At 39.0% G+C, this 24,560-nt stretch overlaps 1 protein-coding gene and 1 long non-coding RNA gene across 6 annotated transcripts; both read left to right on the forward strand.

Moving 5' to 3' along the window:
• The first annotated feature begins 14,005 nt into the window (after positions 1–14,005).
• LOC107616417 (uncharacterized) lies at positions 14,006–17,255 on the forward strand. 5 transcript variants are annotated; one of them, XM_088502383.1, is made up of 8 exons: positions 14,006–15,100; positions 15,693–15,834; positions 16,509–16,574; positions 16,662–16,726; positions 16,804–16,872; positions 16,948–17,022; positions 17,096–17,149; positions 17,232–17,255. In XM_088502383.1, exons 1-6 carry the CDS (start codon positions 14,149–14,151, stop codon positions 16,962–16,964), a joined length of 1,311 nt encoding a protein of 436 aa, XP_088358509.1. In that variant the 5' UTR covers positions 14,006–14,148; the 3' UTR covers positions 16,965–17,022; positions 17,096–17,149; positions 17,232–17,255. The 5 variants fall into 5 exon arrangements, with proteins under 5 accessions (XP_088358509.1, XP_088358508.1, XP_088358507.1 ...); XM_088502382.1 differs by lacking the exons at positions 15,693–15,834; positions 17,096–17,149; positions 17,232–17,255 and having other exon boundaries at positions 16,954–17,022; XM_088502381.1 differs by lacking the exons at positions 15,693–15,834; positions 17,096–17,149; positions 17,232–17,255 and having other exon boundaries at positions 16,948–17,016.
• A 731-nt stretch (positions 17,256–17,986) lies between these two features.
• Positions 17,987–20,089, forward strand: LOC107616432 (uncharacterized). Its single transcript, XR_001614517.3, has 7 exons — positions 17,987–18,052; positions 18,135–18,595; positions 18,682–18,768; positions 18,975–19,328; positions 19,476–19,588; positions 19,659–19,752; positions 19,838–20,089. It is a non-coding gene; the product is annotated as an uncharacterized LOC107616432 (long non-coding RNA).
• Positions 20,090–24,560: the final 4,471 nt, after the last annotated feature.

Genomic DNA, 24,560 nt, shown 5'->3' on the forward strand with positions numbered 1-24,560 from the left:
CGTATCTTACCCCTTGAAGTGAACGAATAGAACCATCAAACATTTTTATTTTGATAGTACCCATTCCAACAATTTCTAAGGCATGATCGTTTCCCATAAATACCGATCCTTTTAAGACAGGTTCATATGTACAAAACCAATCACGATGAGGAGTCATGTGCCATGTTGCTCCTGAATCAACAATCCAAACATCAGTGAGTTGTTTGCTGCCTTTAGAACCAATTGTTGCTTCGTCATACAGGATTTCTCCATCATCAGAGATGCTCGCAACACATCCTTGAGAACTTGATCCTTCTGGAATCTTCTCTATACTCTTATTATTCCAACAATCTTTCTTGAAGTGTCCTCTCTTACCACAATTGTAACATTTGACCTGCTTATTACTTCGTGACTTTTGTCTACTTTGACTCCCACTGGAACTGTTCATACCCTGGGTCGAGCTGTCCGACCCGGGATGTTTAGCGACATGACAACCGACCTCTTCAGGTCTGACTATCCGATCTCTTCTTAAAGAGATCGGCCAAATCAACAGGAAAGCCCAATAAAGGGCCCAAATAGAGGAACACGACCCAAATCCAAAGGCAATCCAAGCTTATAGAGATAAAGACGGTTCCCTCGAAGATAAAGCTGACTCAAAATAAGATAAGATAAGACCTGATAACTAACTTATCTTATCAGAAAGGTCAGCCCACACCACTATAAATACACTGGAGTACCCAGGTATAACTCATACTCTAATTCTACAAAAAACCTGCTTAATACCCATGCTAACTTAAGCATCGGAGTCTCTTGCAGGTACCTCCCACCCTTCGGTGACGAAGGAATCAGCAGTGCAGCCAGCCAACTAGTCGGACACCATCGCTCCGGCCGCCCCCCGCCGGCCGGACACGTCGGCACCGACCAGTACAGAAGATCTCGACCGAGATCGACCTCCAGTTTCAGGTAACCCTCGAAGCATTGGCGCCGTTGCCGGGGACCTGGAAGTCATCCCAACACCATGGCGGACGGCCATGACAATGACCACGACTCAGATCTGGAAAACAGAACACCGCACAAGAATGTGGACACTACATTGAAGGATACTCCGGAATCCAACGGAGACAAAAACTCACTAAATCTGGGAGCAATAGAAGCGCTTCAAGATCACTTAAAACAACTTGAGAAAGAAACCCAACAACAACGGGAGATCGGAAAGGATCTGCAAAGAGAGGTACGGCGACGTCGAGAATTGGAAGAAAAACTACAGCAATTAGAAGCTGATCTCAAATCGAAAGCTCCTCGGACCACTCCTGAGGAAAATTCATGCAAAGAACAAGATCCATTCACCAGGGAAATCATGAAAACCAAAATTCCAAAAGACTTCAAGCTCCCAGATATGATTTTGTATGATGGCACCACAGATCCCAACCATCATCTCAGCAATTTCAGAAGCAGAATGTACCTTACCGACGCCTCAGATGCCGTTCGCTGCAAAGCTTTTCCGACAACTCCCACGAAGACAGCAATCAGATGGTTCGACGACTTACCTCCAAAGTCCATCTCAAACTTTGACGACCTGGCCAAAAAGTTCCTGGCCAGATTCTCCAGCCAGAAAGATAAGGCCAAGCACGCCCCCAGTTTACTAGGGATCAAGCAAGGAGAATGAGAGAGCCTCCGCAACTACATGGAGAGATTCAACAAAACATGCATGGACATTCAAAGCTTACCAACAGAGGCCGCCATCATGGGACTCATCAACGGCCTACGGGAGGGACCTTTTAGCCAACCTATATCAAAGAAGTACCCTACCTCCTTAGACGAAGTACAGGAGCGAGCAGAAAAATACATCAACATGGAAGAAAATGCTCAATTGGGAGAAATCTCCAAATCTGGGGTCCCCTACTGAGATAAAGACAAGTAATCCAAAAGGAAAGAAGATCGGCAAGGGGAGAAAATAAAAAAATACCACAACTACACCCCTCTCAAGGTATCCCTAGTTGATGTATACAAAGAAGTCTGCCACACGGAGAAAATACCCCCAGCTCGGCCACTCAAAGGCAAAAGAGGGGGAGGAAATCGGAGTGAGTATTGTGAATACCATCGAGTACGAGGTCACTCCACCAATGAGTGCTTCGATTTAAAGAACATCATAGAAAAGTTGGTGAGAGAAGGAAAACTAGATCGGTTTCTAGCAACCCGAGATGATGATCAAAGAAAGAGACGAAGGGACGAAGATATCGGACGAACCGCGCTATCACCTCGTACACCAGAAAGACACGTCCACATGATACATGGCGGATTTGCAGGGGGAGGAATCTCCAAATCATCTCGTAAAAGATATCTCAAAGAAGTATATCATGTTGAAGGAAAGGAGGAAGCACCCGACATCCCTGCAATCACGTTCACTAAAAAGGACGCATCTGGAATCATCTCGGGACATAACGACCCCATGGTCATTACCATCATACTGGCAAACGCCAATCTCCATCGCACACTAATAGATCAAGGAAGCTCCGCCGACATCTTATTCAAAACAGCTTTCGACAAACTCGGTTTAGAAGACAAGGAGCTTAAGGCATACCCGAACAGTCTGTTCGGACTGGGAGATACTCAGGTACAACCATTAGGATACATATCACTATATACAACCTTCGGAAAAGGGAACCAATTCAGGACCCTCAAAATAGACTACATTGTGGTCGACGTAAGTTCAGCCTACAATGCCCTAATAGGACGGACAACACTCAATCAACTCGGCGCAATAGTCTCGACCCCACATCTATGCATAAAATTCCCAACTACAGAAGGGATAGCTACAATAAAAGCAGATCAAAAGATGGCGCGCCGCTGTTATAACGAAAGTCTAAACCTCAGAGGCAGAGGAGAATAGTTTCATACAATTGAGCTTGCAAGAGTGCAGCGACGAGAGGAACTCCGTCTGCAACCAGAAGGTGAGATAGAGAAGGTTCAGATCGGAGACACCTCGGACAAAACAACTAATATCGGAACAATCCTAAGAGGAGACTCAAAAGAATTACTGATACAATTCTTACGTGATAATGTCGATCTATTCGCATGGAAAGCCGCAGACATGTCAGGCATAGACCCCAAGCTAATATGCCACAAGTTGGCGGTCTATCCAGGATCTCGGCCGGTGCAGCAGAGACGAAGAAAACTTGGACCAGAGCGATCCCAAGCTGTGGAAGAACAGGTACAGGCACTACTGGAGGCAGGATTCATAAGAGAAGTCAAGTATCCACCATGGTTAGCCAACGTCGTCTTGGTGAAAAAATCAAATGGGAAGTGGCGAATGTGTACTGATTACACCGATCTCAACAAAGCCTGCCTAAAAGATCCTTACCCACTCCCAGGTATCGACACTCTGGTAGATGCCTCCTCCGGATATAGATACCTCTCGTTTATGGACGCATACTCAGGATGCAACCAAATCCCCATGTATCCACCAGATCAAGAAAAGACCTCGTTTTTAACACCGAAAGCAAATTACTGCTACATCATGATGCCCTTCGGTCTCAAGAACGCAGGTGCTACTTACCAAAGGCTGATGAACAAAGTCTTCTCAGACCACATCGGAAAAATCATGGAAGTCTATGTAGACGACATGTTGATAAAGACACAACGCGAAGACACATTACTGTCCGACCTGACTCAAGTGTTCGACACTATAAGGAAGCACGACATGCGACTCAATCCTGCAAAATGCACATTTGCGGTAGAAGCAGGCAAATTCTTAGGTTTCATGCTCACACAAAGAGGAATTGAAGCAAAGTCGGATAAATGCCAAGCCATACTCAACATGAAGAGCCCCACCTGTGTCAAAGAAGTGCAGCAACTCAACGGGAGATTGGCTGCCCTATCCAGATTCTTAGCAGGGGCATCAATAAGATCTCTCCCCTTCTATGCCACTTTAAGGAAAGGAAAGCAGTTCGAATGGACAACAGAATGTGAACAAGCCTTCCAAGACTTCAAGGAGTTCTTAGGACGGCCGCCTATCATATCTCGACTACGAGAAGGAGAACCGCTCATATTATATCTCGCAATAGGAAGCCAGGCAGTAGCCTCAGCACTAGTCAGAGAAGACGAAAGTGGGCAACAACCCGTCTACTTCATTAGCAAAGCACTACAGGGATCCGAATTGAACTACCAGAAGATAGAAAAGTTTGCCTATGCTCTCATTCTAACATCTCGATGACTTCGCCCGTACTTCCAAGCTCACACCATTAAGGTTCGAACCAACCAGCCCATAAAAGGAATACTGCAAAAAACAAATTGAGCAGGCAGAATTTTATAATGGGCAGTCGAGTTGTCAGAATTCGACCTCCAGTATGAAGCTCGGACGACCATTAAATCACAGTATCTGGCCGACTTTATCGCAGAATTCACATATGCCTTGGAAACCCCCCCCACAGAATGGAATCTCTACGTAGACGGTTCTTCAAATAAGACCGGAAGCGGTGCAGGCGTGATAATAGAAAGCAACCAAGGAACCCAAGTTGAGCTCTCCCTCAAGTTCGGGTTCCCAGCCTCAAACAACCAAGCGAAATATGAAGCGTTATTAGCCGGTTTGAAGCTGGCTACAGAGGTTGGAGCTCAAAAACTCAACATTTACAGCGATTCACAAGTAGTCACCTCGCAGATAACAGGGAGCTATCAAGCCAAAGATCCCACCATGAAAAAGTATTTGGATAAAACCAAGGAACAGCTCGGACAACTCGAGGAATATAAGATCTGCCACATACCCCGCGAACAAAACGTCCGAGCAGACGCACTCTCAAAACTAGCCAGCACCAAACCAGGGGGAAACAATAGAAGCCTCATCCAGGAAATGCTACAGAACCCGTCAATCTCGGAAGAGAAAAAAATCCTAGCCATAAAAAGTCAGGACCAAGGATGGATGACCCCCATAATTAACTACCTCAAAGCAGAGACACTCTCTACGGAGGAAAAAGAGGCGAAAAGATTAAAAAGGGAGGCACAGTACTACACTATTATAAACAACATCCTGTACAAAAGAGGGATCTCAATACCACTATTAAAATGTGTGCCGACCAACAACACAAAGGAAGTGCTAGAAGAAGTACACGGCGGCATGTGCGGCAACCATCTCGGAGCACGAGCTCTTGCCAAAAGAGTACTCCGAGCGGGATTTTATTGGCCAACCCTACAGAAAGAAGCTATAGAATTTGTAAAGACATGTCCACCATGTCAGAAACATGCCAACTTCCACATCGCCCCGCCAGAAGAGCTCATCAGTGTAACCTCCCCCTGGCCATTTGCAAAATGGGGACTTGATCTTCTCGGACCCTTCCCCCAGGGATCAGGACAAGTAAAATTCCTCATAGTCGGAGTAGACTATTTTACAAAATGGATTGAGGCAGAGCCCCTAGCCAACGCCACCGCTCAAAGAAGCCGGAAATTCCTATACAGGAACATTGTCATGAGGTTCGGGTTTCCATACTCCATCACCACAGACAATGGCACTCAATTTACAGACGCAGGCTTTAGGAAACTAGTAGCCGACTTGAATATAAAGCACCGGTTCACCTCTGTCGAACACCCTCAAGCCAATGGACAGGTCGAAGCGGCCAACAAAGTCATATTGGCTGGGTTAAAATGGAGACTGCAAGATGCAAAGGGGGCTTGGGCCGAAGAACTTCCGCAAGTCCTATGGGCATATCGAACAACGCCACACTCCACGATAAATGAATCACCCTTTCGACTAGCATACGGAGTGGAGGCAATGATCACAGTAGAGATCGAGGAAGGGTCACCCAGAGTAGTCCACTACAATGAAGAGGCCAACTCTCAACTTCAGAAGGAAGAGCTCGACCTACTACCTGAAATCCAGGAAAGAGCTCGGATCAGAGAAGAAGCACTAAAACGTCGAATGGCTTCCAGATATAATCAAAAGGTAGTGCCAAGAAGTTTCACGGAAAACGATCTCATCCTAATCCGAAATGATATTGGAACAACTCGACCAGGAGAAGGAAAGTTTGCAGCAAACTGGAAAGGACCCTACCGAGTTGTAAACGTACTCGGAAAGGGCTACTACAGACTGTCCGAACTCGATGGACGAGAGCTTCCCAGATCATGGCACGCCTGCAACCTAAGAAGGTACTACAGCTAGAAAAGTAAAAGATCTCACCATTAGATGCACTCTATTTCCTGAAAAGGTTTTTTAATGGTGCACCAAGTTGAGACTCAAACACTATTCGACATAAAGGGATGAAAAACTCCCACATGTATATATTTGCACTTTCCTTTGAATAAAATATATATTTTAGATATTTTACAAAGATTTCAAGACGCATTAATCTGAAGCATTCATCGTCCGATTATAAAGCAACAGATCGGCAGAAAGTGAAAAACAACTTCACTGCACGATCACGATAAAGATAACCATCCGATAAAGGTGAAAACGCGATTCACCCAAAAGACGATCTAGAGATGACAACCACCTTCTACAAATCGGCAAAGATGAACACAGAATAATGTAAGAAGTTATCGAAAGCGATCTAAAAAAGAACCTGACGAGGTCTTACGGATTGCTAAAATAATAACTTAAAGACTGGCCGACGTTAAGAAGTTAGACCAAATCAACCCAAGTTATAAGTAAACCCTGGAAAGAGGTCTGGCCAACCCTATTAAAGAGGATTACTTTAACTTAGAAGGGCCCGACATAACAAAGTCAGCCCAAAATGAAAAAGTTATACAAGTAGTCCCTGAAAGAGACCTGACAAAGGTCCAAAAAAGAGGACTACAAAAATAACTTAAAGGAGACCGACATAACGAAGTCGGACTCCTACTACTAAGAAGTTATAAAAGTAATCTCTGAAAGAGATCTGACAAAGATCCAAGAAAGAGGATTACAAAAATAACTTAAAGGAGACCGACATAACGAAGTCGGACTCCTACTACTAAAAAGTTATAAAAGTAATCCCTGAAAGAGACCTGACGAAGGTCCAAAAAAGAGGACTACAAAAATAACTTAAAGGAGACCGACATGACGAAGTCGGACTCCTACTACTAAAAAGTTATAGAAGTAATCCCTGAAAGAGACCTGACGAAGGTCCAAAAAAGAGGACTACAAAAATAACTTAAAGGAGACCGACATGACGAAGTCGGACTCCTACTACTAAAAAGTTATAGAAGTAATCCCTGAAAGAGACCTGACGAAAGTCCAAAAAGAGGACTACAAAAATAACTTAAAGGAGACCGACATAACGAAGTCGGACTCCTACTACTAAGAAGTTATAAAAGTAATCCCTGAAAGAGATCTGACAAAGATCCAAGAAAGAGGATTACAAAAATAACTTAAAGGAGACCGACATAACGAAGTCGGACTCCTAAAAAATTATAAAAGTAAATCCTGAAAGAGATCGGACGAAGATCCAGGAAAGAGGATTACAAAACGACTTGGAGGACCAACTTGAAGAAATCGGTTATAAATCGTCAGAAATACGAGCAAGAGCGAGAAAACCAAAAAACAAGTCGGACCCACATAGCCATAACCTCAAAAGACCCAAGTTACAAACAATAAAGTAAATCCGAAGAGGACGAGCAGCAGGGTTCCAACATCCTCAGAAAACAAAAAGATACCAAGTTAAGTGCAAAAGCATGATATAATCTACAAAGTTATAAAGCTTCAGAGGCCACCAAAATCTACCTCAAAAGCTGAAAAGTTACTTTTGTTGGTTAAAACAAAAAGTTGCTAGGCAAGCAACAAGAAAGTACCAGCAGTTAACAAAACATAAAGAGTTTAAAAAAGCCCACAAGCCGGGCCAACTACGTAAATATCCAGAATAAATGGGCTAAGGGTCAGAAGACTTTCTAGCAGCATCAGTCCGAGGAGACGGAGGACGAGTCTGGAGAGGAACAGCATCTACAGTACCATCATCCCGGTTTAAGATCTGACAGTCAGGATCGGAAGCGGGAGGGTCGACCGCGGCAGGAACAGCAGGAATTGACACCTTGGCAGAGGACACAGGGGGAGGTTCAACATCATCATCATCCTCTTCATCAGGGACAATCTTGCCATCCCTGATGACGTTATCTAGGCTAAAGAGGGTTAGGTCGGCCTCGGGAGCAATAACCCGAACTTGTTCCTTCAGGTTCTCATAGGCAACAGTTATACTACCAACAAGATGACCTTGGAGTTCGGAGTAATTAGCTCGGGCATTCTCCAACTCCTCCCTCAGGCGCAACACCTCCCGGTAAGATGTCACATAACTATCCTTATGTCTCATAGCCGTGTCCTCGGCCAGCCTCACAGAAGCCGCCAAAGAGATGGAACTCGCCTTCTCATTCTCCAAATCTTTTTCCAACTTGGCCACCTTCACCTCAAGCTCCTCCTTCAAGCTTTTCATCCGATCAAACTCCTGTTTGGCCTCCTCCATAAAAGCTTTAGTGGCATGGAGAGGAAGACTTTGAACAGTTCGATATAAGGCCGCTCCCATGTGGGCCATCTTGATACTACTCCGAGTTATATAATCAAAATGATGAAGAAGCGACACGTCGTCCATAGGGAGGACACCATAAGGGCCGATTTGTTGATCTACAAACTCGACCGCATCAAAGTTAGGAGCATCAATGTTGAAAGGCTCAATTATTTTTTGCTTTTTACTAGGAGGAGCACCAGAGGCTGCAGCAGAAGATTGTGGAGGATCGACCAGACGAACCCGAGGAATAGGAATTGCTTTCCTCGGTCCGGGAGAACTCAGCACAGGAGGTATCACTGGAACCTGAGAAGATCCCTCTCCAGCCGCCTTGGCCAAAATGTTTAGAGTAGCAGTTGCCTTCTTTTTGGAGGAACCTCCGGGAATGGCCGAGACGAAAAGATAAAGGAAAAGAGTTTTAGAAGGTGCTATGCCTAACTCTTGGCAAAGTAGTTGAAATATTTTGATAAAACCCCAAGAATTCGGGTGAAGCTGGGACGGAGCAATGTTACATGACCACAACAGGTCGGTTTCAAAAGCAGTAAAAGGAAAAGTAACATTTAATTGGCTAAAAAAGTATTTATAAGCATAGAAGAAGGGACGCTCCCCCTCGATGGAAGTCGGAAAACAAACTCTCTCATCAGAATTAGGGGCAACAAGCTCATAATCCCCCTCACGAGCACTGTTACCACAAATCCTATGGCGCTTCCTCAGCTCTGTGCAAAATTCAGCATCCACAACAGAAATACACAACAAGACAAGGGAGTCCAGCCAATCGGACATCCCCTCGGAAACTCTGGAAGACATCTCTACAATGTTATTGCGAGAAGACATGAGGCCAACTAATCCTACAAGTAAGAAAAGAAGATGGGATTACTAAAAACATCTCGGACAAGGGAGAAAACAAACTCAATACGATAGAGGCGAACACACAGAAAAGGAAAACCCCAAGACTCAAACCAAAGTCCTGGGGCATCCTTTGGAGGCAATAATAAAGCAAGGTTTCTAATAAAAATCTACTTCTCGCACCCCAGCATCTCTCAAAACAAGAAAAGAAGGCTTCAAACAGCAAGCATTTTCCATCAGAATAAAACACAAAAGTCTTCAAAAATATTGCCTTACAGAACCATCCCCAAACATCAAGTACACCAAGAAGAAACCATCAAAAATACAAACTTTTTTGAAATCAGGCAAAGCAACCGTCAGATAAAGCAAGAAACAGAAAGATCCAAACTTTTCTCTAAAGGAAAATCAAAATCAAAACCTCATCACAGAGACAAAAGCAAAGCACGAAACGGGACTAACCTGGAGGCGAAAGAAGCTTCGAGGAGAAAAACGGAGGTGCAGAAACGGAAGCTGCCCAGAAAACCGCCGAGCGACGCCGCAACGCAAGAAAAGCAGAAATATGGGCGAAAAGCAGAGAGCGAGAGAACAAAGGAAGAAATTACGGAGAAGTTATGAAAAGAGTGAAGGAGAGAAACCGTTTCTGGGTTTTCAAAAATCCAAATAAAGAGCCAAAGGGAAAACGGGGCAATTAATGTTAAAATTAATGAAAACATTAAATCCTCGCACGTTCCCAAAGCGCCGATATAAAAGCGCGCGCTTTTAGAGGAAAAACGTTCTACATTCAAAAAGCTCTACAAAAAAAAGGAATCGACAAAAGTGCTCGAGTTCGGCTTCGCAGTAAGGAGTTCGAAGTCAAAAAACTCGACCTCAAAGCAGAAGACCGAGCTCAAGCAAGGGCACTGTTCATACACTGGGTCAAGCTGTCCGACCCGGGATGTTTAGCGACATGACAACCGACCTCTTCAGGTCCGACTATCCGATCTCTTCTTAAAGAGATCGGCCAAATCAATAGGAAAGCCCAATAAAGGGCCCAAATAGAGGAACACAACCCAAATCCAAAGGCAATCCAAGCCTATAGAGATAAAGGCGGTTCCCTCGAAGATAAAGCTGACTTCACTCAAAATAAGATAAGATAAGACCTGATAACTAACTTATCTTATCAGAAAGGTCAGCCCACACCACTATAAATACACTGGAGCACCCAAGTATAACTCATACTCTGATTCTACAAAAAATCTGCTTAATACCCATGCTAACTTAAGCATCGGAGTCTCTTGCAGGTACCCCCACCCTCTGGTGACGAAAGAATCAGCAGTGCAGCCAGCCAACTAGTCGGACACCATCGCTCCGGCCGCCCCCGCCGGCCGGACACGTCGGCACCGACCAGTACAGAAGATCTCGACCGAGATCGACCTCCAGATTCAGGTAACCCTCAGAATAGGAACCACGCTCCATTGATTTTCCTCTTGTCATCAACAAAGCCTCTGCTTGTTTTGAGTTCTCTAATCTATCTTCTTTATTCTTGCGCCTAGATTCTTCTTTAAGAACCGCAGCAGCCATGTCATCAAAAGAAAGATAATCAGTCAAAACATTATTAGTTAAGTTAATGATAAGCTGATCATATGAATCTGGTAGACTTTGAAGTAAGAGCTCTGCACATTCGTTTTCTGCTATGGTATATTCCAACGATGAGAGTTGAGAAAATAACGTATTTAGATTGTTGATGTGATCCGTTGCCGAAGTGGACTCACTCATTCGAAGAGTATAAAGTCTTCTTTTCAAGAATATCTTGTTGTGAAGTGACTTGACTTCATATAATTTGGTGAGAGCATCCCAAATTTTTTTTGCTGTCTTTTTCTCTGCTACACTTGATAAAACTGAGTCAGCTAGTGCCAAGTGTAAGTTTGCAACAGCATTGTTGTCCATCTCCTTCCATTTTTCATTTGTAATTTCAGTGGGTCTACCTTCAATTGCTGTATCGCAATTGTCTTTTCTCATAATGGCTTTTATCTTCAATTTCCATACGGAAAAATTACTCCCACTTAATTTTGGAATTTCATACTTTGCTGCCATTTTTTTAGACGGTAACTCGGAGCAAAAAAAAATATTAATCAGCAACCTTTGGCTCTGATACCACTGTTAGGTACCAGACAAATGACACAGCAAAATATAGAGATAAAAAATTAGAAATTTGTATAAAATATGGAAACAATTGAATAATTTTTTTTGAAAATTACAACTTCTCTCTATCACAAGGAGATTACAATAACACTCTCTCTTGACAAAATGAGAACACACTTCTCTCCATATATAAGAGAAAACTACTCAAAGAAATATTATGTTATTCTATTTGAATGACTTGATTGAAATGAATTAAAGAAAAACTCAATTTATAGGTGAGTCTCTTCAACATAAATTATCCGATAATTAGATGTATATAATTCTTCTCTTTTTTAACCATTAAAATTCTAAAATTATAAACTAAGATTGTTTATTACCTTTTATTTTATTTAGTTATTATTTATTTATTTATTTTCTAAAATTAGCTTTACTAATTTTCAAAATAATTACTTGAAAAGCATAATTCGTGCTCCCAGCGAATTATAGCGAGTGTCTTCAGGGCATCCCAAGTAATTCGCTGCAACTTCCACCAGACCATGAAAAGCATAATTTGTGCTCCTAGCGAATTATAGCGAGTGTCTTCAGGGCATCCCAAATAATTCGCTGCAACTTCCACCAGACCAGATTATCAACTCCATAGTTGATAATTTACTTTAGTCTAGCAAATTACGAAGAAATTCTACATTTTAATAATCCGTTTCAATTAAGATCGAAATGTAACATTTATTCAAAATCTACATTTAGTAATATTCGTTACAAATAATTTTATTTATGTAATTTTTTCTAATTATAACATTTTAAATTATAAAAAATTAATTAAGAATTTGATAAAATTATATTAACGATTTTGTTAGATAAATAATAACTTTTTTTAAACAATGTGAATAATAGGCTCTAGAATTGATCCAATAAACTCCATCTCCAAATTACTTCCTAAACCTTAACATTAGATAACCATCCGCACACCTAAGGAATTGAATATCCAACCATTGTTAACTATACATGAATAAATCGAATAAAAAAAATAACCATAGTTGTCAGAACCGAATCGGTGATCGAACCGATAAAATTATTAGGTTACTGAATTACTGGTTCAACCGGTAGATCACTGATCAAACCGGTTAATCCGGTATAATTAAATAATTATATAAAATTTAATTATTTTTTCTTTATTATAAGTACATTTATTTTGTTTTTATAAATAATTATCATTTCAAATTTTAATACTTTATTAATTAATTTATATTTATTGTATTATTATATTATTATAAATAAAAACTTACATACAGTTAATTTTCATGTGAAGTTGATATTTAAAAATAGTTAGATGATTTGACACGTTTAACTAAATATTATCTAACGATTTTCAACTATCAACTTCATATGAAGACAACTGCATGTGAGTCTTTACCTATTATTATATACTACAAGTATTTATTGAAAAAATAATATTAATAGATATCATATAATCATAAAAAGAAAAAATAAATTATGATTAATAATTAATAATTTTTTTGTTTATCTTTTTAATATATATATATATATATATATATATATATATTCGTTCCGGTTCTCTACCTTGAACCGTCTTAATCTTGGACCGGACCGGTATAGAGTTCGATTTATTGGTTTTTTGGTCGAACCGGTCAGTCCAATCCGGTTTTAATAACTATAAAAATAACCATAGTTGTTAGAACCGAATCGGTGATCGAACCGGTCAAGTTACTGGGTCACTGGATCACTGATTCAACCGGTGGATTATTGAACCAGCCAGTCCGATCTGGTTTTAATAACTATAAAAATAACCATAGTTGTTAGAACCGAACTGGTGATCGAACTGGTCAAGTTACTGGGTCACTGGGTCATTGGGTCACTGATTCAACCGGTGGATCATTGGTTGAACCGGTTGACTCGGTACTATGTAAATAAAAAATAAAAATAATAAAAAATTTAAAAATATAATTTAAAATACATATTTTTACTAATATTTTAAAAATATCAAACTATTCTAAAATAATATGGACCAGAAACAATAAGTATTTTATTATTTTTACTCTACCATAAATATTTTTATTTTGTTTTTATATTAAAATAAATATTATTTTTAAATTTTAATAATTTATTAATTAGTTTATATCTATTATATTATTATATATTACAAGTATTTATTAAAAAATAATACTAATAGATATTATATAATTAATATAATAATATAATAAATATAAACTAATTAATAAATTTAAAATATATATATATATATATATATATATATATATATATATATAAATTATTATTTACATGAGTGTTAACAAAATCATTAGAGCCTGATGGTTGTGAATAGTCATAATTTTCCAAGAAGGAAGGGGTTAGAACTTCATATCAAATATTTTGTTAAAAATTTAACTCTTAACCGGTTCGGTTGGATAGATCCGATCTGATTTTAATAACACTGAAAATAATTATCTGTATATCTAAATTGAACATCTAATATATCTATTATGTTTAATATTTTATTGTCTCCCTGTATTTTTCTTTATATTAAACCTCCTTAATATTAGTAAAAACAAAAAGGTGAGAACTTTATCCCCAACGTAACTGCGTCGTTTAGCATGCAATTAGCAAATAGCAATCAGCAATTCACCTTCCCACTATTTCCGATTTCCCAGTCGCGGAGTCGCCTCTTCCCAGTGCCACTTCCCTTTCAGAAGCGTCTCTTTGAGCGCCATCAAATACAATTGAAAACAACATGTCCCTCCGACCCCAAACTCCCAAAACCGTTTTGGTAGGAACTTCGGCTGCCCACACCAACCAAAACGACACTCACACCCAGCAAAACGACACCAGCATCCCCAGCCTCGTGTCCGAGTTGCGAGCCACCACTCGCGATTTTGACCGAGTTGAACGCGCCTTGCTCGAAAGGGAATCACGCCTCATCGCGGCGATTCAAGAGAAGGATAACGAAATCGCGTCCCTCAAAGTGAAAGACAGTATCCATAGCTTGGATAAGTTGAACCTCGAATCGCAGCTCAAGGAGTTCAGAAATGGAGGATCAAAGGTCTTCGTTGAGGTTAAGAAGGAGGAGAATGTTGATTCTGATTCGACCGATGCTGGAAAGTGCATGCATTGTTTGGAGATGAAGAACGAATTGGAAAAAGAGAAGGATTTGAGTGAGTCTCTTAGGGATAGGAACATGCAGTTGGAGTTTGAAAAGTCCAAGCTCTTGGAAGAGAAGAAGAAATGGGATGATCAGAGAGGTGTTATTGAGGATCTTGTGAAGAAGAGCATTGAATTGGAAGCTGAGAAGTGTGGGTTGAAAAAGAAATGTGATGCTGCCAAGAGAGGGATTGATGGATCGAGGAAAGGGGACAGCCGTGGGGCCGATGAGGCGTCGTTTGAGTGTAGGAAGAGGAAGTTCATTGAATTTAGTGAGAGGGTTTCGAGGTTGGAGAGAGAGACTGCCAAGAATGATAAACTGATATCTTTGGATGACAATGAAGGTGGTGGTGGTGGTGGCAGTGGTGGTGATGGTGATGATGACGGTGATGGCAGCAACACTGAGGAGAATAAAAAGATTCAGATTGATGATAGTGTTGAGAAAGATGCTGTGCAAAGGAATGAAAATGTTGGTCATTCTTCAAGAGATTCAACTATACTGATCATACCAAGCAAAGATGGTGTTGGTGTAACTGCTGCTTCAGGTAATTGGATATATATACGCCTTGATTTTAGTTGCAAATTTACTCAATTGGTTGGAATGAATGTAATTTGCAAAAGCTTTGTGGATAGTAGATGCCATAATTTATAGGAAGAGTCTATCTGTATCTCCTCTTTTTGGTTCATTTTTTTTCTCTTAAAAAAGAGGTTACAAAATTCTGCGTAAAAGCTAAAACTCGATTTTGTACAGTAGTGCTGCTAAAACGTGAGTGAAAATTCAAAAACCATTTTATTGAACCAGGTTGCTAAAACAAGGCAATTTTTTAATTTTGTTTTCACGCTCAACCCCTGCGAAAACGGCACGAAAAGATTTCTATATAAATGCTCCCCATTTCTGCGAAAATGCGTTCAATTCCAATCTAATTTCCTCTTGTAAAATTTCTTTTTCCCCTCCTCCTCAAGTACCAGAGATTTCTCCTCCTCCTCCTGCACCAGAATTCCAAGCAGGGTCGAGTCAACCTCAAGCTCAAGAGGTTGACGTGCAACAATTCTATAAAAAGTTCTAACAGTTTCAGTTAGACACCCAACAATGTCACGAGAAAATAATGTTTAAGCTGAACTATCTCTGCATGATAGCTCGAGCTAGAGCGGAACAATATGACAGGAAGAAGAAGCTAGAAAAAAAGAGACAGGAAGAGCTTCAAAGACAACAAGTGTGGCGTGTCCGAACAGAGGAGGTGACAGTTGAAACTGAGGATGAGGAAAGCAGTGAGAATGAGTAAGTGGTTTTTCATATAGTCCATTGTACACATTGTACAAATATTTCATTGGCTCCCTATCAGGATTCTTTGGTGAATTATCTTTTTTGGCGGTTTTTTTTTGTTCGTTTTCGTTTTTTGTCTTTCTTTGTTTTCCTTTTCTTTTGTTACATGCATAATATAGTCTGTTTACTTTTTCTTTGTATGCTTGTACTTTCAGTGATTCCTTTGTATCAGAGGATATCTTAATAAAAATCATTAAAAAATAAATTTAAAACAAATGTGGTAGTGCTTAAGAATATGTGGTTACATTTAATGAATTTAAGATATTTGAATCTTGAGGAAACGGAAGGATAATCTTCAAAAACAAATATTTGAAGAAGTATTATGAAAATTTAAATCAACCCCTTCCTCTTCTTCCCTTTCTCCCATTTCCCTTTCTTCTTTCTCTTTGTCCCATTTCCTTTCCCCTTTCTTGTACCATTTTTGCGTCAATGTAGTTTCACCGCCAGCGACCACCATTTTTGGGTGTATTTTGTTTATGAAGTTGGGTGTATGTTGTTTATTAAGTTGGGTGTATTTTGTTTGTTGTGTTAGGTGTATATTGTCCATTTAGTTGGTTATATCTTGTGTATTCATTTGGGTGTATTTTATATCTTTAGTATGTTCTAAATAATGATTGTTTGCCTTCTAGAATGGACTCCAAAAAAAGAAAGAAGAGTCAAGAGGATTCTAATTCAGAATCTGAATCAACTGATGAGTAATGTTCTGAAATTATTACTCCTTTCTTTTGGCTTAATTATCAAGATCTCATGTATTAACTGAAGTGTCTCTTATTAACTTATAGAAGCGAAGAATCATCACCGGTGAAGAAGCAAAAAAAAAAAAAAAGACACAAAGAACACCAAAAAAGTAAGCACTTCTTTAGATAATATTCTGTGATAAAATTAATTTTTTATTTCTGATTCATACTTGTTTTTTTCACCCAGAACACAATTCAAAAATAAAAAGGTTGTTGTTGAGCATTCATCTCCTGAAAAAGATTAATCATATGATAGGTACAGTACTTCATAAGCTATATTACCGTCTATCATCATAATTATTTTTGTAAACATCTTCTTTTATGAATGTAGTGACAGATATGAAATAGGAAGTGAAGATCTAGATGAATTGTTAAAGGAAAACAATGAAAAATCTGCTGCAGAGGGGTATGTCTTGTTGGGGTGTATATTTCAGATTTTAGTGTGTTTTCTTTGCTAATAATTGTTTTTTGTTTCGCAGGGAGAAGGAAGTTGACCTGCGATCGACAGAAGGTCGCTATGTCTCCTCTGAAACGTAAGAAGCATTATTTAATAAAATCTTGTTATCATGATTTACCTGTATCATATTTTGTCTGAATAACATGAAATCTGTTTAGAATACCGGACGTGAACTTGGGAAGTGATGATCCTTCCTCTCAAGGACACACAGAACAAAGTAGTGTAAACAGGCCGGCAGAGAGCATGTAATTTCTCTTTCAAATAACCGTTACTTTTGTTCTTTTATTACCTTCTACTTCTAATTCTGTATATATTTTTTTTAGAAAAAAAAAGTCCTTTATTATTTTATTCGAGAAAAAAAAGGTAGGAAAAAAAAGCAAAAGCTGCTAATATGTAAGTTCTCAAAAAACAAAGCCTGTCTTTCTTTTGACTTGTTCGGGTGTATTTTTTGACTTTCTTTGGGTGTATTTTAGGTTGAGTCTGGTTCAAGAGTCAGCCAGTGAGCCGGCTGATTCGAATATAACGGTTGTGAGGGAAGAGACACTGTCGGAAGGGCTTGCAATGTGAGTTTTTCAAGAATATTTCAACCTTATAACCTTATTATTTTCAAAGGTGTTGTTAACCTTTCATTTTTCTTCTTGTTTAGAGTTTCGATTCAAGTTTTTGTGCCAGTGTCCCAAACAACCACTGTGCCGGAATTTGAAGAAAACACCTGAGACAGATTTTGAACCAACCCCTCTGCTACAAATTGAAGAAACTACAAAAACGTAAGAAATAGTATTAGGTGTATATTTGTTTAGAGTTTGGGTGTATATTAGGTTACAGTTCGGGTGTATATTTGGTTACAGTTTGGGTGTATATTGTTCCTGAATAGTTTTTTTTACACCATGATTAATTTTGTGTAACTGTGCAGCACTCCTGAACCCCCCTAACAACTTGAAGAAAGCACACCCACGCTTCTCCCAGCTCCATCTAAAATGTAAGTTCATCAGAGTAAAATCAATCTTTGCTTATCATCCGTATATTATTACTCTTATAATACGTTATACATGATCACGCAGTTATCCAGCCGCAGAAGACGCTGTTGCGCTAATGATGATGGCACAGACAGCATCATATGTTCCTAAAACAGATCCAATGCCATCATTTAGCCTTGGCTTGACTGATTCAAGCCAAGAAGAAGCAGCAACGCAGGAGGGAGCGTCAATGCAGGAGGCAGACAGGGCAAAAACTCCAAAAACTGCAAATTTGCTAGAACAATTAGAGGAAAGTAAAAGTCCACAAATTCAAAAGGAGACTGGCGGAGAAAGTTCTGGGAAGTTTAAAACTTCTGCGGGAATAAATCAAAATACGGGTGATATGAAAGAGAAGTGCTACATCTGGGCGATGCGAGTGAAGACATACGCAGATGGCAAAACTAACGAGTTTGACAATGTGTGCACTTTGATTGCCCAAGATAAATACATATTGTCTAGAAATGCACCTTGCATCGCTCGAGGCAGGAAGTTATATAGAAGCTGAGGTAATATTAGAATAACATTAATGTTTTTACACCAAAGTTAACTGCATTGTTTATTAATGTAAATTGATTTCGGCATATATTTTTAGATTGTATCTGCCATGTGCCTCATCCTCAACCAGAAAAATGATAAAAGATTTCGAGAACAAGTATACTGTCTCCCCCCTGATATTGTGGTAAGTGTTACTTCTACGATTTTTTGGTGTATTTTCTGTATTTCTTAGGGTGTATATTCTCTGATCAACTGGGTTTGTTTTTGTATTCATTTGGGTGTATTTTTTACGTTCAATTGGGTGTAAGTTGTGTAGTCATTTGGGTTTATTTAAAGTATTCACTTGGATGTATTTTCAGTATTTTATTTATTGCTTCACAATTGTTGCAGAACATGGCCATTTCGAAGCACCCAAACGGGAAATTCATATCACCCAAAACCAATAAAGAATTCAGGGTGGAAGACTACCCAATGTTTATTCCCTTCATAGATGCAAAAAAATTAACTTCGCATCGATATATAAGTTTTCATTTGTAAAATTTGTTAGTACCGTTATTTACTTATATGCCAAATAAAATAATACACTGTTGAAATGTGGTAATCCTTCAGATTTTTGTGCCTGTTTGCTATTCAGGCCATTGGTGGTTATGGGTGATTGATACAACAAAGCGGAGATTTTATATACTTGACCCGCTACACAAGAAAGCTCCAACCAATGAGAGAAAGCAGCTTAATAAATTTACTGTAAGTTGGCTCTGTGTTCTTTATTTTAATAGATAGGTGTATTTTAATTCAATATAAGGTATATGTATGTTTTGCTTTGGGTGTAAGTATGTTCTCCTTTGGGTGTATTTCATTCGGGTGTATTACTGATTTGTTTTATTTTTTAAGGGATATGTAATTTCAAGAATTAAAGCATATGTCGGCGGGGCACCTCTGAAGAAAAAGGAGAATGAGTTGGAAATTAAAGCAACATACGTTAATATCTCAGGCCAAAAATCAAGGTATAAATTTGTGACTCTGAACATTAAACTTTCCTAAATGAGATTTGTAATTTATTTTCTTCGTTTTCAGCTATGACTGTGCTATTTACGTTATGAAGTGGTTTGAGTTAATTGAGCCCGAAAATATTAAAAGGGCGAAGTATGAATGAGATAATTGGCCACAGGTAACTGTCTTTAAAACTATATAACTCTGTATTACTTTACTGAATTAATATTGTTGTTTAAACAGAATATACTTTTTAATTGTAGGACGAGGTGGACCACTATAGAGTAGAATATGCTTCGCGGATACTATTCAGTGAAATGAATAAAGAGAGAAATCAAGCAATTAGAGCGAGTAATGCAATAAGACTGTCCAAGCCATCCTCAGTATTATTGAGTCCATTTTGTCAGATAAATTCTACTGATATAGAAACTGAGTAACTTAACTGCTAGCTAGTTTGTAAATTGAACAAATGCTGTAAAAATTTGCCATTTATAAACAACTTCTATTCAATGAAATTTTTTTCCATAATTAAACTGTCTGTGCTGTTAAACTGTCTGTGCTGTATTCAAAAGCTCTGTATTACAGGTGGTAAAATATGAAGAAAAATATCAAGGCAAATCTAGACACAAGTTATAATAAACTTTTACACCGAACGGAAGTTTAATATACACCCAAGATTGCTTAAATATACACCCAAACTGTCTGTGCTGTATTCAAAATGTATGAATTACAGGTACTATAATATGAAGAAAAACATCAAATCAAATATACACCCATAACCTGCAATTTTTTACACCCAAAGAAAGTTGAATATACACCCTGAGATCTACCCCCTAATGCTTTGAGCCTAAAACCCTGAACCCTAAACACTTAAAACCTAAACCCTTACCCCTAACCTGTAAACCCTAAAAACCTAAACCCTAAATATATGTATTTATATATAAAATGTGAATCACAAGAAAATTCACAAAAATACACCCAAAAGAATAGTGCTTTTACACCCATATTCTGTAACTATACACCCAAAGAGTTATCCCCTGCTGCTGGTACCCTGAACTGATAATTCATAACATGTCCTTGATATTGGCTGGAATTTGAATGCACCACTGATGCAGCATCAAACAAGTTTATCTGAATATAACAAACTCACATATTAGCTAAACTATTAATGAGAAAAATAAACTCAATCACCACAAATTTAAAGAACATTACTTTTACCTCGCTTAAAACTTGTTTTCTTCTTCTTTGTGGCATTTGCAATCTGTTTGTCCAACTTTGAACCTAGCCTATTTTTTGGACGTCCTCTTGTTCGAATCCTTGGCGGGCTTTGAAGCTCGTTAACGGATTCCAAGTTGGCGTCTTCGTGGGATAAAGAACATGTCCCCTTCCTTTTGGCTTTTAATGATTCCATCTCAGCCATGATGTTATTGTACGCACGGTGCAGAATTGCAGTCAGCTCCTCCGATTCGGATGCAAATTCGCAAACTTGGCTCCAACAGTGGCTCGTCGTGGCTGCTCTTGATGTGTGTGTGTGTCGTCTCTTTACCTTCCTGCTCCATCATTCCAGTATATATCTAGGTGACACTTGGCTTACTCGTTCAAAGCTTAACATGCTTAGTGCGTGACGGCATAGTATCCCTCTTGACTCGAATAATAAGCATTGGCATTTTACCTCGGCTGCTACTGAGTCGTAAGTAACCACAAACTTGTTGAATATTGAGCTTGAAACTTATTCTCCGACTTTGTATACTGAATAGCCTAGAGCGGAATTCGTTAATCTGGTGATGTAATTCGCCTTTCCTCTGAATTGCGCTTGGACTTCCCTAAACTTTTGATGAGTGTAGACATCTTGAAACTGAGTTTCAATGGAGGATTTGGTTGCACACGGTATGACCGTATGAAAATCTGCAGCATCTGATTCTCTCTCTGCTTGCTCCCTGCTTCCGAGGCAATTATCGTATTGTTTGACGAACTGAATAAGCGAGCTGTTTCGGATGATAAACTTGTTAAAAAATGAATGCATGCTCTCGCTCCTTTGTGTGCTTCTCATCCCTGCCCAGAAGTGGTGATCCAGATAGATAGGAACCCATATATGATGGTCTTCATACAGATCTGCAGAATACACCCAAACACAGACTATAAATACACCCGAAAAAATATAAAATTTACACTTCTGCTGCAGATTTTTAACAAACATTACCTGAAAGCCACTTGTTGTCCACAAGACCAAAATTCAGCAGAAAATCATTCCAATTCCTATCGAATGAGTCTTTGCTATGAGAGTTCCAAACAACTTGGCTCATTTCTTGTTCAATATCTGCATGTCCCTTGTACCCGTTTAATTTGCTTGGTATCTTCTTCATGATGTGCCAAATACACCAACGGTGAATTGTTGTTGGCATACAGGCCTGTAAAGCCCTTTTCATTGATGCGCATTGATCGGTGAGAAACCCTTTCGGAGCGTTTCCTCCCATGCAACGAAGCCAACATTGAAATAACCATTTGAATGATTCAATTTCTTCGTTTTTCATCAAAGAGCATCCGAGAAGTGTTGACTGATTGTGGTGATTCACCTCGACAAAAGAACCACAAACCAAATTATACCTGAAACAAATTACCATAGTGCAGAATGCAAAATCATTAGGTACACCCAACAAATGCTTCGTATACACCCAAAAAAACAGCCAATATACACCTCTGCTGCGGATTCATAAAAATACATTAATTTAGCATCATAAACAGGGGCAATTTGTTACCTGTTTGTATTGTAGGTGGTGTCAAATGAAATAACGTCTCCGAAATACTCAAAGGCAGCTCTACTTCTTGCATCGGCCCAAAAAGCCAGCTTAATCGATTGATCCTCCTCGAGTTCAAGCACAAAAAAGAAATTCTGATTCTTCTCTTTCATTCTTAACAAATATTTCCCGAATTCCTTTGCATCTTCTTGTTCGGAAACATCTGCACTTCCCTGGTAATGTAATTCCTCACATCTTTTTCGATAAAATTTAACTCGCGGTGACCCCCGGTAACCGCAACAAATGATTGGTAGGTTTTGCTTGGTCTGATACCGGCCTCCTCGTTATTCTCTATTGTACGACGAATGGACATGCTTAGTTCCCTGTGTTGTTTAAGCATCTCTGCTTTACTTTGACAGCAGGGGTGTGAATGATCCAGCACAACCTTTGAAATGATCCAAGCACCGACATCCTTCAATGTGTGTATATAAATTCTTGTCTGATATAATACACCCGAACCGCAACAACTCAACTAAAATGACAATAAAAGCCATAAACTGTAAATACACAGGTTGCAGAATACACCATGTCAAAAACTAAAAACACACCCAATCATGTCTGATATAATACACCCGAACAACAACAACTCAGTTAAAATAACAGAAAAAGCAGTAAACTATAAATACACCCACACTTCCCGCAAAAATATACCCAAAAAAGTTCTGATCTACACCTGATCGTCTGCTATAAATTCTAGATAATTAATCAAAACTAATACATTACATTCAATCCACAGATTTATCTTCATGCATTATTTTGACAGTCAATGTTCATGAATTATTCACCTACACAATGCTATACAAATTGCTGCAACAAAATTCATAGTAATCCTATGTAAATCAAACCTCAGGAACTTCGTTAGATTCAAATTCATAATCCACTTCGCCTGGATTCAGCTGACAATCTGAGGTTGAATCATCCATTATCTTCAAAACGAGTTCAAACTTTGATTTCAGAAAATAAAAAATCAAATAGAAAATAAAGCTGGAGTTACAGAGAGAGGAACTAACGTAAATGACGAAGAAGAAACGAGTGAGAAAGGAGGGGAAAAGAACGATCGAAGAAACCAGGGGAAGCTTCGCGAGAAGAAGAACGAGCAAATCTACAAATAACAAAAATGAAGAAGGAAACAAATCTTTTAAATTTGGTAGTTAGATATACGCGGGATCTCTATATAGCGCGTGTATACAATGTAACCCTTGGAGCGCGTTTTGGGATTTTATTTGTTAATGAACTTGTAAACCATACAAGTCATTAGGGCTTGTATGCAGAGCTTTTCTGTATTATATAACTTGATGATAATTTAAAATAGAACTGACTTTTATGTAAAAAAAATATTAAATTATCAATTAATGATCTTCTTTTAATGACTAAGGATCTTTTGCATTTAGTGAGAGGTCTTTGGTTCAACATCTACTTAAAACATATTTTTATATAAGTATATAACATATACATATATAGGGTGTGGGTTGGTCAGGTAGGGTTGAGGCACAACCCGCACCCTACCCGACCCGCACGAGAACCCTACCCGCACCCTACCCTACCCGCTGCAGATCGGGTTGGCAACCCTACTCGACTGGGTGGGGTCGGGTTGGGTACATGTTGCCACCCCTAGATGAACATAGTATGTAGAGGATTTTAGGTCTGGTTATTCTGCTGCTGTGAAATGTGTTTGGTTTGGAATTGTTTTGAATTTGCTTATTGAGTGATTGATGGTTTCATTATTTTTAGTTGTTATGCTGAATCTGTACTTTACTCAATTGTGCATTATTGTTTGAATTGCCATGAATTGAGTATAGGATTGCTGAATTTATTTCAAAAATAGTTGATTGAGTAAAGTGTCATATTTTTGCTGAAATTATGCTGCCTGAATTGTTTGATTGTTTGACTCGTGTTTCTTGATAATTGTTGTTGATGGAGATGAGTTCTCTAATGAACTTGTTGGGCATTATTGCCAACTATGTTATCACACTTTGTACAGCTCCATTAACCAATGGTCCGGTTGCATGATGTCTTGTTTACTGTCGTATGCTGCTTAAGTTTTTGTTTGAAGCTGTGTTGTATAAACCGGTGATACAAGGTTCTTTTTGACGGTTTTTTGTGTCAATAAGACCTTGTGCACCAATTGGTTCTTGAATTACGTCAATAACTTCTTTGGAAGGTTTTTGGTTAAAGATTTTACTTCAATGAT

This window comes from Arachis ipaensis, chromosome B1 (assembly GCF_059453495.1).
Source record: "Arachis ipaensis isolate K30076 ecotype BB chromosome B1, ASM5945349v1, whole genome shotgun sequence".
Lineage (NCBI taxonomy): Eukaryota > Viridiplantae > Streptophyta > Magnoliopsida > Fabales > Fabaceae > Arachis > Arachis ipaensis.